The sequence below is a fragment of the Oncorhynchus mykiss genome, chromosome 15 (genome assembly GCF_057628025.1).
Source record: "Oncorhynchus mykiss isolate SJ-2025 chromosome 15, ASM5762802v1, whole genome shotgun sequence".
Taxonomy (NCBI): Eukaryota; Metazoa; Chordata; class Actinopteri; order Salmoniformes; family Salmonidae; genus Oncorhynchus; species Oncorhynchus mykiss.
In genome coordinates this window covers 81,019,698-81,034,650 of record NC_143036.1, presented here as the reverse complement: position 1 = coordinate 81,034,650, position 14,953 = coordinate 81,019,698, and the positions used below count along the sequence as shown (strand labels likewise).

The 14,953-nt window shown below is 50.8% G+C and overlaps 1 protein-coding gene across 4 annotated transcripts in view; it reads right to left on the bottom strand.

Moving 5' to 3' along the window:
• Positions 1–14,092, bottom strand: part of lemd3 (LEM domain containing 3) — a 31,925-nt gene extending 17,833 nt beyond the window's left edge. For all 4 annotated transcript variants that reach the window (XM_090201366.1, XM_090201369.1, XM_090201367.1 and 1 more), the window contains exons 1-2: positions 11,652–14,092; positions 2,671–2,711 (exon numbers count right to left, since the gene is read on the bottom strand). In XM_090201366.1, coding sequence (XP_090057492.1) covers positions 2,671–2,711; positions 11,652–13,185 — 1,575 coding nt within the window. In that variant the 5' untranslated portion in view covers positions 13,186–14,092. The remainder of the gene's footprint in view (positions 1–2,670; positions 2,712–11,651) is intronic.
• Between the last annotated feature and the right edge of the window lie 861 nt (positions 14,093–14,953).

Sequence of the window (14,953 nt, the reverse complement as noted above, 5' to 3'; positions counted from 1 at the left end):
AACAAAATAAAAATGTAAAAACAGACAAGAAATACGAGAACAAAAGTCTGACTTTCAAGTCAATTTGACCCGAGTGCTACTGCAGCTTTATTTACCAATAAAATGACATATTTGACCATTTCTATTGTTTGCACTGTGAAGTCCTGACCCACCTGCCCAACGTGGCTGGTGGAAGAGACGCCTTCTTCCCCGCCAACGCCAAACGCCAAAACCTAATCGATAATGTCTCTCCGCAGAACGCAGTAACTACACGACACACCCCCACTACGCCTCACTTATTAAAACGCTGTTGCCCACTGCCATTGAGGCTACTATAGCTCCCTCTCTGGCCCACACTCCAGCACAGCAGGTGGCGCTAACGCACCAACATTAGATGCAAACCGACCGAAAAAGAGAAAAGAAACACAGAAGGAGGCTGCTAACGAGAGCTAGGCGAGGGGGACACTGGGAACACAGGGTCCTTCGACCCCAGCCGGCCGAGCACCACTTTCCCACAGTTCTGTTTACTTTTATGGGTTGGAAATAAAATAAATAAAAAAGAGGCACTCGCACACCTGAGAAATCTATTTTTTTGCAGGTGCCTGGTAACAGTTGAACAAGATGACGGAATAAGGAAACAGGACACAGCTCTTATATCACTGATCTTTAATAAGCTTTACGTACGAGCTGTGTGCGGTTTCTTTCGACTTTAACGGGTTGGGGAGTCGCTAGCTAGTGTCGCCAGCCCGACTCTTTAACGGATTGGGGAGTCGCTAGCTGGTGTCGCCAGCCCGACTCTTTAACGGGTTGGGGAGTCGCTAGCTGGTGTCGCCAGCCCGACTCTTTAACGGGTTGGGGAGTCGCTAGCTAGTGTCGCCAGCCCGACTCTTTAACGGGTTGGGGAGTCGCTAGCTAGTGTCGCCAGCCCGACTCTTTAACGGGTTGGGGAGTCGCTAGCTAGTGTCGCCAGCCCGACTCTTTAACGGGTTGGGGAGTCGCTAGCTAGTGTCGCCAGCCCGACTCTTTAACGGGTTGGGGAGTTGCTAGCTGGTGTCGCCAGCCTGACTCTTTAACGGGTTGGGAAGTCGCTAGCTAGTGTCGCCAGCCTGACTCTTTAACGGGTTGGGGAGTCGCTAGCTAGTGTCGCCAGCCCGACTCTTTAACGGGTTGGGGAGTCGCTAGCTAGTGTCGCCAGCCTGACTCTTGCGTGGCCCTACCGGGTAGTGATTACCCTCGTCGTAATGTTAAAATAACTAGGGGGAAAGCAGTGCTCCCGCAGGCAGGGGAGAAGGACAGTGTCCTAGCTAGCTAGCTAGGAGCCTCAATGTCAGTGGGCACGGCATGTAGTGGGAGGGAGCGCGGTGTAGTGGGAGGGGGGGACCGTGTAGTGGGAGGGGGGGGGGGCGTGTAGTGGGAGGGGGGGGGCGTGTAGTGGGAGGGGGGGCCGTGTAGTGGGAGGGGGGGGCCGTGTAGTGGGAGGGGGGGGCCGTGTAGTGGGAGGGGGGGGCCGTGTAGTGGGAGGGGGGGGCCGTGTAGTGGGAGGGGGGACCGTGTAGTGGGAGGGGGGACCGTGTAGTGGGAGGGGGGAGCCGTGTAGTGGGAGGGGGGAGCCGTGTAGTGGGAGGGGGGAGCTGTGTAGTGGGAGGGGGGGACCATGTAGTGGGAGGGGGGGACCATGTAGTGGGAGGGGGGGACCATGTAGTGGGAGGGGGGGACCGTGTAGTGGGAGGGGGGGGGGGGGGGGGTGTGTAGTGGGAGGGGGAGGCCGTGTAGTGGAAGGGGGGGGGGGGGGTGTGTAGTGGAAGGGAGAGCCGCGTAGTGGGAGGGGGGGACCGTGTAGTGGGAGGGGGGGACCGTGTAGTGGGAGGCCGTGTAGTGGGAGGGGGGGACCGTGTAGGTGGGAGGCCGTGTAGTGGGAGGGGGGGACCGTGTAGTGGGAGGCCGTGTAGTGGGAGGGGGGACCGTGTAGTGGGAGGCCGTGTAGTGGGAGGGGGGGACCGTGTAGGTGGGAGGCCGTGTAGTGGGAGGGGGGGACCGTGTAGTGGGAGGGGGGGACCGTGTAGTGGGAGGGGGGGACCGTGTAGTGGGAGGCCGTGTAGTGGGAGACCGTGTAGGTGGGAGGCCGTGTAGTGGGAGGGGGGGACCGTGTAGTGGGAGGCCGTGTAGTGGGAGGGGGGGACCGTGTAGTGGGAGGCCGTGTAGTGGGAGGGGGGGACCGTGTAGGTGGGAGGCCGTGTAGTGGGAGGGGGGGACCGTGTAGTGGGAGGCCGTGTAGTGGGAGGGGGGGACCGTGTAGTGGGAGGCCGTGTAGTGGGAGGGGGGGACCGTGTAGGTGGGAGGCCGTGTAGTGGGAGGGGGGGACCGTGTAGTGGGAGGGGGGGACCGTGTAGTGGGAGGTGGAGGCCGTGTAGTGGGAGGCCGTGTAGTGGGGGGGTGTAGTGGGAGGGGGGGACCGTGTAGTGGGAGGCTGTGTAGTGGGAGGGAGCGCCGTGTAGTGGGAGGGGGGGGGGGGACCGTGTGGTGGGAGGGGGGGACCGTGTAGTGGGAGGGAGCGCCGTGTAGTGCACCGTTTTGTAAGGGCCCAGAATGCAGTGGGCGGTCTGCAGATGTTCATGTTCGGTCCTGATTGCTAGACTGCGACACAAACTCGGCCTTTAGACTAGGGCCAAAATTATAAGAAAATATACTTACATAAGAACTGTCAAACTCGCTGCCAAACGGGTGGTTCTTAACTGAGGAAAGAACAAAAATACAGACATTATCATCCAACCACGCCCCTTTCATCCAACCACGCCCCTTTCATCCAACCACGCCCCTTTCATCCAACCACGCCCCTTTCATCCAACCACGCCCCTTTCATCCAACCACGCCCCTTTCATCCAACCACGCCCCTTTCATCCAACATTTGAAACACGGGGGACAATAATGACAGACAGTAAATGAATACATCACAGAAATATGGTCTTTCAAAAACCTAGCCTAGGCCGTCATTGTAAATAAGAATTTGTTCTTAACTGGCTTGCCTAGTTAAATTAAGGTTAAATCAAAAATAAAGAGTGAGGGTTGAGGAGAGAGGAGAGAGAGAAGAGCAGACATCACAGTGAGGGTTGAGGAGAGAGAGAAGAGCAGACATCACAGTGAGGGTTGAGGAGAGAGAGAAGAGCAGACATCAACAGTGAGGGTTGAGGAGAGAGAGAAGAGCAGACATCAACAGTGAGGGTTGAGGAGAGAGAGAAGAGCAGACATCACAGTGAGGGTTGAGGAGAGAGAGAAGAGCAGACATCAACAGTGAGGGTTGAGGAGAGAGAGAAGAGCAGACATCACAGTGAGGGTTGAGGAGCGAGAAGAGGAGACATCACAGTGAGGGTTGAGGAGAGAGAGAAGAGCAGACATCACAGTGAGGGTTGAGGAGAGAGAAGAGCAGACATCACAGTGAGGGTTGAGGAGAGAGAGGAGCAGACATCACAGTGAGGTTTGAGGAGAGAGAGAAGAGCGAAGAGCAGACGGTCAACAGTGAGGGTTGAGGAGAGAGAAGAGCAGACATCACAGTGAGGGTTGAGGAGAGAGAGGAGAGCAGACATCACAGTGAGGGTTGAGGAGAAAGAGGAGAGCAGACATCACAGTGAGGATTGAGGAGAGAGAAGAGCAGACATCACAGTGAGGGTTGAGGAGCGAGAAGAGGAGACATCACAGTGAGATGTGAGGAGAGAAAGAAGAGCAGACATCACAGTGAGGGTTGAGGAGAGAGAAGAGCAGACGGTCAACAGTGAGGGTTGAGGAGAGAGAAGAGCAGACGGTCAACAGTGAGGGTTGAGGAGAGAGAAGAGCAGACATCACAGTGAGGGTTGAGGAGAGAGAAGAGCAGACATCACAGTGAGGGTTGAGGAGAGAGAAGAGCAGACGGTCAACAGTGAGGGTTGAGGAGCGAGAAGAGGAGACATCACAGTGAGGGTTGAGGAGAAAGAGGAGAGCAGACATCACAGTGAGGATTAAGGAGAGAGAGAAGAGCAGACATCACAGTGAGGGTTGAGGAGAGAGCAGACGGTTGTGTCACACGTGAGTCACTGTCTGAACACGAGGCTGAATGCAGACCAACATTAGCAGGGCTGTGGTGAGCTAGTGAGTGTGAGCATTGTGTACACACACACACACACACACACACACACACAGAGGATGAGCTGTACGCTCGGCACACAGCCACAGACCTATTATCTTAAAACATTCATTAAAGTAGTGGGTGTTACATTAATACCATCTACGATTAACACATTAACAACGTTACAGACGGTAGCCAATGGGGTCTGTCCATAACGGCCCTCTGTTCCCTACCGTAGCGCACTACTTGGAGAACAGGGCCCTATATGACTCATACCGAAATTCATATGATTCATGCATGAGTTCGACCCATTTAATTTCAAATGGGGTCAACTGAGAGCTCTGGGCGTCTGCAGTTCAAACACCATTTCGCAATGTGCATTGTTTTTATATCTATTTGCTTGGCAGTGCCCTTCACTCTGTGGATGATTTGCATGGCTTACAATACAGTCATCAGCCGACTACCAGCAGCAGCCTGATCCGGTCTGCCGAAGTGAATAGCTTCTATTTATCAGCCTAGCTAGTGTCTCATCCAACAGGTACAGGAGCTGGAGGAACCTAGCTAGTGTCTCATCCAACAGGGACAGGAGCTGGAGGAACCTAGCTAGTGTCTCATCCAACAGGGACAGGAGGAACCTAGCTAGTCTCATTCAACAGGGACAGAGGGAACTGGAGCAACCTAGCTAGTGTCTCATCCGACAGGAACAGGAGCTGGAGGAACCTAGCTAGTGTCTCATCTGACAGGGACAGAGGGAGCTGGAACAACCTAGCTAGTGTCTAATCCAACAGGAACAGGAGCTGGAGGAACCTAGCTAGTGTCTCATCCAACAGGAACAGGAGCTGGAGCAACCTAGCTAGTGTCTCATCCAACAGGAACAGGAGCTGGAGGAACCTAGCTAGTGTCTCATCCAACAGGAACAGAGGGAGCTGGAGCAACCTAGCTAGTGTCTCATCCAACAGGGACAGAGGGAACTGGAGCAACCTAGCTAGTGTCTAATCCAACAGGGACAGGAGCTGGAGGAACCTAGCTAGTGTCTCATCCAACAGGAACAGAGGGAGCTGGAGCAACCTAGCTAGTGTCTCATCCAACAGGGACAGAGGGAACTGGAGCAACCTAGCTAGTGTCTAATCCAACAGGGACAGGAGCTGGAGGAACCTAGCTAGTGTCTCATCCAACAGGTACAGGAGCTGGAGGAAGCTAGCTAGTGTCTCATCCAACAGGGACAGGAGCTGGAGCAACCTAGCTAGTGTCTAATCCAACAGGGACAGGAGCTGGAGGAACCTAGCTAGTGTCTCATCTGACAGGGACAGAGGGAGCTGGAACAACCTAGCTAGTGTCTAATCCAACAGGAACAGGAGCTGGAGGAACCTAGCTAGTGTCTCATCCAACAGGAACAGGAGCTGGAGCAACCTAGCTAGTGTCTCATCCAACAGGAACAGGAGCTGGAGGAACCTAGCTAGTGTCTCATCCAACAGGAACAGAGGGAGCTGGAGCAACCTAGCTAGTGTCTCATCCAACAGGGACAGAGGGAACTGGAGCAACCTAGCTAGTGTCTAATCCAACAGGGACAGGAGCTGGAGGAACCTAGCTAGTGTCTCATCCAACAGGAACAGAGGGAGCTGGAGCAACCTAGCTAGTGTCTCATCCAACAGGGACAGAGGGAACTGGAGCAACCTAGCTAGTGTCTAATCCAACAGGGACAGGAGCTGGAGGAACCTAGCTAGTGTCTCATCCAACAGGTACAGGAGCTGGAGGAAGCTAGCTAGTGTCTCATCCAACAGGGACAGGAGCTGGAGCAACCTAGCTAGTGTCTAATCCAACAGGGACAGGAGCTGGAAGAACCTAGCTAGTGTCTAATCCAACAGGAACAGAGGGAGCTGGAAGAACCTAGCTAGTGTCTCATCCAACAGGGACAGGAGCTGGAGCAGCCTAGCTAGTGTCTAATCCAACAGGAACAGGAGCTGGAAGAACCTAGCTAGTGTCTCATCCAACAGGGACAGAGGGAGCTGGAGGAACCTAGCTAGTGTCTCATCCAACAGGGACAGGAGCTGGAGCAACCTAGCTAGTGTCTAATCCAACAGGGACAGGAGCTGGAGCAACCTAGCTAGTGTCTAATCCAACAGGGACAGGAGCTGGAGCAACCTAGCTAGTGTCTCATCCAACAGGAACAGAGGGAGCTGGAGGAACCTAGCTAGTGTCTCATCCAACAGGAACAGAGGGAGCTGGAGGAACCTAGCTAGTGTCTCATCCAACAGGAACAGGAGCTGAAACAACCTAGCTAGTGTCTAATCCAACAGGGACAGGAGCTGAAACAACCTAGCTAGTGTCTAATCCAACAGGACCAGAGGGAGCTGGAGGAACCTAGCTAGTGTCTAATCCAACAGGAACAGGAGCTGGAGCAACCTAGCTAGTGTCTAATCCAACAGGGACAGGAGCTGGAGCAACCTAGCTAGTGTCTCATCCAACAGGGACAGGAGCTGGAGCAACCTAGCTAGTGTCTCATCCAACAGGAACAGGAGCTGGAGCAACCTAGCTAGTGTCTAATCCAACAGGACCAGAGGGAGCTGGAGGAACCTAGCTAGTGTCTAATCCAACAGGAACAGGAGCTGGAGCAACCTAGCTAGTGTCTCATCCAACAGGAACAGGAGCTGGAGCAACCTAGCTAGTGTCTAATCCAACAGGACCAGAGGGAGCTGGAGGAACCTAGCTAGTGTCTAATCCAACAGGAACAGGAGCTGGAGGAAGCTAGCTAGTGTCTAATCCAACAGGGACAGAGGGAGCTGGAACAACCTAGCTAGTGTCTAATCCAACAGGAACAGAGGGAGCTGGAACAACCTAGCTAGTGTCTAATCCAACAGGGACAGAGGGAGCTGGAACAACCTAGCTAGTGTCTAATCCAACAGGAACAGAGGGAGCTGGAACGACCTAGCTAGTGTCTAATCCAACAGGGACAGGAGCTGGAGCAACCTAGCTAGTGTCTAATCCAACAGGAACAGGAGCTGGAGGAACCTAGCTAGTGTCTAATCCAACAGGAACAGGAGCTGAAACAACCTAGCTAGTGTCTAATCCAACAGGAACAGGAGCTGGAGCAACCTAGCTAGTGTCTAATCCAACAGGAACAGGAGCTGGAGCAACCTAGCTAGTGTCTAATCCAACAGGGACAGAGGGAGCTGGAGGAACCTAGCTAGTGTCTACCGCCTGCTGCACCTACTAACAGAGCAGTAAGTGTGGTTGGGGTGTGTGTGTGTCCTAGACAGGGGAAATCATTGGTCACTCTGTACTTCCTGCTCTGCTCCTCATCTGCATCTCAAATGTACATTTTACAGACGCTATTATCCAGAGAGACTTACAGTAGTGAGTCATTTAGCTGATTCTCTTATCCAGAGAGACTTACAGTAGTGAGTCATTTAGCTGATTCTCTTATCCAGAGAGACTTACAGTAGTGAGTCATTTAGCTGATTCTCTTATCCAGAGAGACTTACAGTAGTGAGTCATTTAGCTGATTCTCTTATCCAGAGAGACTTACAGTAGTGAGTCATTTAGCTGATTCTCTTATCCAGAGAGACTTACAGTAGTGAGTCATTTAGCTGATTCTCTTATCCAGAGAGACTTACAGTAGTGAGTCATTTAGCTGATTCTCTTATCCAGAGAGACTTACAGGAGCAATTAGGGTTAAATGACTTGCTCAAGGGCACAGACAGATTTTTCCACCTAGTTGGCTTGGGAATTCGAACCAGCGACCTTTCGCTTACTGGCCCAATGCTCTTAACCGCTAGGCTACCTGCCGCTGGCACCCGATTCCCTCTCCCCCCCGGCCTGCCCCAGTCTCCGGTCTCCTCTCCCCCACCGGCCTGCCCCAGTCTCCTCTCCCCCCCGGCCTGCCCCAGTCTCTTCTCCCCCCCCGGCCTGCCCCAGTCTCCTCTCCCCCCCCGGCCTGCCCCAGTCTCCTCTCCCCCCCCGGCCTGCCCCAGTCTCCTCTTCCCCCCCGGCCTGCCCCAGTCTCCTCTCCCCCCCCGGCCTGCCCCAGTCTCCTCTCCCCCCCGGCCTGCCCCAGTCTCCTCTCCCCCCTGGCCTGCCCCAGTCTCCTCTCCCCCCCGGCCTGCCCCAGTCTCTTCTCCCCCCCGGCCTGCCCCAGTCTCTTCTCCCCCCACCGGCCTGCCCCAGTCTCCTCTCCCCCCCGGCCTGCCCCAGTCTCCTCTCCCCCCCGGCCTGCCCCAGTCTCCGGTCTCCTCTCCCCACCCGTTCTGCCCCAGTCTCCTCTCCCCCCCGGCCTGCCCCAGTCTCCTCTCCCCCCCCGGCCTGCCCCAGTCTCCTCTCCCCCCCCGGCCTGCCCCAGTCTCCTCTCCCCCCCCTGGCCTGCCCCAGTCTCCTCTCCCCCCTGGCCTTCCCCAGTCTCCTCTCCCCCCCCGGCCTGCCCCAGTCTCCTCTCCCCCCCCGGCCTGCCCCAGTCTCTGCTGTGACCTAACACCACCACTGTCTGTCTCAGACACCGCCAATTATACAACACTCCCTCACTTGCCCTCCCCACATGAAATGCTTCCTATACAGAGAGCTGGTAGTGAAAGGTTGAATTATAATGAATGAAAACCTGTAGGCACGAATTTGTCTAAAATACACAATGGTTGGCGGGTACATATATATGCATGTACTGAGAAACTAACTGCACTGTAAAATGCTGCTGAATGGGATCATTTAATATTTAATGTGTTTTGTGGCTTTGACAGCACTCACTCACTGGTGCAGTTGTGAGGTAGCATAAGAGTGTGGCTGCAGTGTCCAGACAGGCATAGGCATCTTACCTGCTGATTTGGCTAATGCTAGTCATTTGCTTAGGTCTATAGGTTTAATAGCTCACTGTAAATACTACAGTATCTGTATTAAAAGGCTTTAATTGAGTCATTTCTATGAGCATACTCTGAAACACACACACAGTGGGGTTGAACGGGCTAGTAGGCCGATAGTTCGCTACGGAAGCCAACGGATGGAGGTAGCTGTCTATGCTGACAGATGGAGGTAGCTGTCTATGCTGACAGAGGGAGGTAGCCGTCTGTGCTGACAGATGGAGGTAGCTGTCTATGCTGACAGATGGAGGTAGCTGTCTATGCTGACAGATGGAGGTAGCTGTCTATGCTGACAGATGGAGGTAGCCGTCTATGCTGACAGATGGAGGTAGCCGTCTATGCTGACAGATGGAGGTAGCCGTCTATGCTGACAGATGGAGGTAGCCGTCTATGCTGACAGATGGAGGTAGCTGTCTATGCTGACAGATGGAGGTAGCTGTCTATGCTGACAGATGGAGGTAGCTGTCTATGCTGACAGATGGAGGTAGCTGTCTATGCTGACAGATGGAGGTAGCTGTCTATGCTGACAGATGGAGGTAGCTGTCTATGCTGACAGATGGAGGTAGCTGTCTATGCTGACAGATGGAGGTAGCTGTCTATGCTGACAGATGGAGGTAGCTGTCTATGCTGACAGATGGAGGTAGCTGTCTATGCTGACAGATGGAGGTAGCTGTCTATGCTGACAGATGGAGGTAGCTGTCTATGCTGACAGATGGGGGTAGCTGTCTATGCTGACAGATGGGGGTAGCTGTCTATGCTGACAGATGGAGGTAGCTGTCTATGCTGACAGATAGAGGTAGCTGTCTATGCTGACAGATAGAGGTAGCTGTCTATGCTGACAGATGGAGGTAGCTGTCTATGCTGACGGATGGCGGTAGCTGTCTATGCTGACAGATGGAGGTAGCTGTCTATGCTGACAGATGGAGGTAGCTGTCTATGCTGACAGATGGAGGTAGCTGTCTCTGCTGACAGATGGAGGTAGCTGTCTATGCTGACAGATGGAGGTAGCTGTCTATGCTGACAGATGGAGGTAGCTGTCTATGCTGACAGATGGAGGTAGCTGTCTATGCTGACAGAATAGCAATTAAAAACTTCTGTTAGATTGTTTTCATATTACAATGTCCATTGCACAAGGTGAAAAAAGTCTGGCCATCCGATGTATAAAGCAGTATCTAGACAGCCAGTCACTAATAATCCTATGTGTAAAGCAGTATCTAGACAGCCAGTCACTAATAATCCTATGTATAAAGCAGTATCTAGACAGCCAGTCACTAATAATCCTATGTGTAAAGCAGTATCTAGACAGCCAGTCACTAATAATCCTATGTGTAAAGCAGTATCTAGACAGCCAGTCACTAATAATCCTATGTGTAAAGCAGTATCTAGACAGCCAGTCACTAATAATCCTATGTGTAAAGCAGTATCTAGCCAGCCAGTCACTAATAATCCTATGTGTAAAGCAGTATCTAGACAGCCAGTCACTAATAATCCTATGTGTAAAGCAGTATCTAGACAGCCAGTCACTAATAATCCTATGTGTAAAGCAGTATCTAGACAGCCAGTCACTAATAATCCTATGTATAAAGCAGTATCTAGACAGCCAGTCACTAATAATCCTATGTGTAAAGCAGTATCTAGACAGCCAGTCACTAATAATCCTATGTATAAAGCAGTATCTAGACAGCCAGTCACTAATAATCCTATGTGTAAAGCAGTATCTAGACAGCCAGTCACTAATAATCCTATGTGTAAAGCAGTATCTAGCCAGCCAGTCACTAATAATCCTATGTGCAAAGCAGTATCTAGACAGCCAGTCACTAATAATCCTATGTATGAAGCAGTATCTAGACAGCCAGTCACGAATAATCCTATGTGTAAAGCAGTATCTAGACAGCCAGTCACTAATAATCCTATGTATAAAGCAGTATCTAGACAGCCAGTCACTAATAATCCTATGTGTAAAGCAGTATCTAGACAGTCAGTCACTAATAATCCTATGTGTAAAGCAGTATCTAGACAGCCAGTCACTAATAATCCTATGTGTAAAGCAGTATCTAGACAGCCAGTCACTAATAATCCTATGTGTAAAGCAGTATCTAGACAGCCAGTCACTAATAATCCTATGTGTAAAGCAGTATCTAGACAGTCAGTCACTAATAATCCTATGTGTAAAGCAGTATCTAGACAGCCAGTCACTAATAATCCTATGTGTAAAGCAGTATCTAGACAGCCAGTCACTAATAATCCTATGTGTAAAGCAGTATCTAGACAGCCAGTCACTAATAATCCTATGTGTAAAGCAGTATCTAGACAGCCAGTCACTAATAATCCTATGTGTAAAGCAGTATCTAGACAGCCAGTCACTAATAATCCTATGTATGAAGCAGTATCTAGACAGCCAGTCACTAATAATCCTATGTATAAAGCAGTATCTAGCCAGTCAGTCACTAATAATGCTATGTATGAAGCAGTATCTAGACAGCCAGTCACTAATAATCCTATGTGTAAAGCAGTATCTAGACAGTCAGTCACTAATATCACAAAATACCTGGGCTGGTTATCAATCCGTTTTAAATATTGATATTATACTGCAATTTGGAAGCAAACTGAAGCTTTAAATAATGCTACAATTGAACAGTAAACCTAACCACAGAATGATGGATTGGATTGAGAGACAAAACACTACTAGCTAGGCTATGTTTAGGAAGTTACAGTTTACTGGGCTGGATACTTACCGACAACATCGACCTCAGAGGCTCCAGACCCCCTCATCCGGAGATACATGAGGCCGAGCAGGAGGAAGAACAGGCAGGCGGCCATGAGCAGGAACATGGACAGGTAGTGGGCACTGAACCCCCAACCACCGGTGGACGACCCAACCTCCTCCCGCTTGAATTGCTGGAGCAGCTCATCCTCCGGTACCGTGTGCTTCTGCTTGAGACTCGACTGGCTGTAGGCATGGTTGGGACCGCTATGATTTGAATGGTTGGGTCGGTAAGTAGCGGATAGACTGTTGTAGTTGGAGAATCGCGGTCTCAGGCCGATGCTGAATCGGCTGCTGCTGGTGGCGCCATCCCCGCTGTCGATGTGGTTTTTGTTGTAGGCGGAGGACGGGGAATTGTTGCCGCTGCTTTCCCCGGGGCTGCCGCGGTCGCTCTCCCCCATCAAAGCCGACACGTAGATGGTCCCCCTGGGGCAATGGCGTCGCAGCAAGCTCCCGCTCAGGGACGATTCGCCGGGGCCTCGTTTCTTTCCCTCTTCCTCCTCCTCCTCCTCTTCCTCCTCCCCCCGGCCTCCCATCATGTCTAGTCGACTCCTACTAGCGCCAGGCGTGTCGTTTAGCCTGATTGCCATGCCGCCAGTGGTTTCCTGTCCGCTCTCTGACCCCCTGGCACTTCTGTAGGGAGACGGCTTGGAGGAGTGACTCCGTCTGGAGTAGTGTTGCTGTGTACGCCGGTCTCGTTGACGGTCCTGCCCAGATATTATCCCCCCTTCTTCCTCTTCCTCCGAATCTGAGTAATCACCGACTTTCTTACTACTGGCGTTCAGTGAGTAAGACGCCCTGTTCCCATTCAGAGACCGACTGTCTCTCTCCGTCTCCCCTTGAAAATCGTCGTCTTCTTCGGGCTCTTCGTCGTAACACTTCACTTCCGCGGCCCGCGAGACCTCGAGGCTCGATTTTCCCCGGTCCACCCAACTGAGAGAACCGGGTCCGCTTCTCCTCCCCTCCAGCAGCCCGGCGGGAGAGGAGTTGTTACTGCTGGTACTCACAGCGACTCCCAGGCTCTTCCGAGTGGCGGTAGCAGCTCCCGTTGTAGGCCTGATCGGTTGTTGTTGATACGCGGAACCTCGGTCTCTCCTACCGCTGTGGTTCGCTCCTCGTTTTTTCTTCGGGTCCTCTACGTCAGATTCGTCCGAACTAAAACCCAATACGAACTTCCCCGCTCCACCAATTCGCTTTTCGTTCAGGACAGGTCGACCACCGGGGCTCCGGGGCGTGACGTCACGGCTAGCTGGCCTGGCTCCGCATCCCGAAGCTCCCGCCGCTGTGTAGCTGCCGTTACCACCGCTACTACTGTTGTTGTTGATACTGCCGCTGTTTCGGTTTTTCCCCGCTCTGGTTCCTCCTTTCTGTTGTTGTTCCTCACGTAGTTTCTTTAGTTTTTTCAAATAAACCGGTCTCGTATTCTCGGAGACCGGGCCTGGAGTGAATCCAAAGCTCTTTAACTCAGAGAAAAGCTCATCGTCCGTTAGCTGCGCCGTCGCCATCTTTACTCGGAGGGGGGGGAAAAAAACTCAAAGCTGTAACGGAAGTTTCAAAATAAAACCGTATCCTGAGTCAGTCAGCTGTCTACAGGCAGGGGGCAGGCGTCTCAATGACCTGCTATAAGAACAGTCACGTATAAATAGTAGGTTATATCTAGTGTCTGACAGAGTTGTAAAATGGGTCGTTTTATAAACACATTGTTTTATTGATTTTGGAGGTTTACATCGTATTGGAGGCTAAAGGTTGATCCAATCAAATACATGGTTGGTGATTTTCCGCATCTCGCTACTGTAGATTCGATGTTTGTTTAGTCCCGTACTCAGGGTCGCAGATGTAGTTTCAGTGTACAGTGAAATACTTAAGCGCACGAGCTCCAACGGCGCATAATTCCTGTAATAGTCTATAGGAATCTATAGCCTATTATTTATTGTGTATTGTGAGTACTGTAGACTGTTTTTGCATAAACCACCTAACGATATGGTAAAAGGCCTAGTACATTTGTATTTATTTATTTTTGTATTTCACATTTTATTTAACCAAGTAGGCTAGCTGAGAACAAGTTCTCATTTACAACTGCGACCTGGCCAAGATAAAGCAAAGCAGTGCGACACGAACAACAACACAGAGTTACACATGGAGTAAAACAAACATACAGTCAATAATACAGTAGAAAAAACTCTATATATAATGTGTGCATACATACTATATGAGACTGTCTTGTCACCTCACATACTGTAGGCATGTCATGTCACCTTTAGACCAGATGAGGGTATGATTATGTGTGGAATAGGGTTGTAAGGAAAGGCAGTCTACATTCATTGGAAGTTCACAAATAAGAATTTCATGATTAATACAGGTTATAGGTCTACTGGTTTGAAAAATTATATTTTAGGAGTTTTTTTATGGAAAAAAAAATAGATATATATATTTTTTTAAATGTAACCTTCATTTAACTAGGGAAGTCATTAATTAATTAATTAAGAATGAAAAAAAAACACATTTTATACTCAGTGTAGCCTCTTCCGTAATCTAGTGATATTGATTTGAATTATTTAATCATGAATAACACCAATTGTCATTGACAAAACTCTGTTGGAATGCAATAAAATAACACGTCTGGCATTTCTGCATTTCTCGCCCGTTTCCACTCGAACAGCTCAGCATCACCATCCTGTAGAATATGGGCCCCAGGTGACATACCACAATCTGAAGTGTTTATCTTGGAGAGTTTATGGGCCTTATAAGACAAAGACCACACAGGGAGATGATTTGTCTTGAAGCCCCCCGTCCCCGTCCCCCCCATCCCTCGTCCCTCCACCCGTTTCCTCTTCCTATTTTGGAGGCTTGAATTGAGTCAATGCAACAAACACATTTTTGTTTTATGAGAATAGGTCCGCTAGCTATCATCATGCAATTCTCATCACCATGTTAATATTTTGTAGGCTATAATTTATAATGATTGTTATGTTGTTTTTTTTTACTGGGATTCGTCAGAAAAACGGATGTGTGGGTAAAAATAAAATGAAAAAATTAAATCAGGGAAAGATTAGACCCCTACTCAGACCAATAAATAAGTATTTATAGTGCCAGTTGTTTGTCAACATGTTACGCCATTTACTTCCTATCGCATTAATCAACAGGCAGGCATAGCCTTACTAAATGTGCACCAACTCTTTACTTCCCATGTCCCACTGCGCCACCGTGTGGCCGCATACCCTCCCTGCAGTGCCCGCTGTGTACAAGTAGCTTGCGACGTAGCGCAGGCGTCTC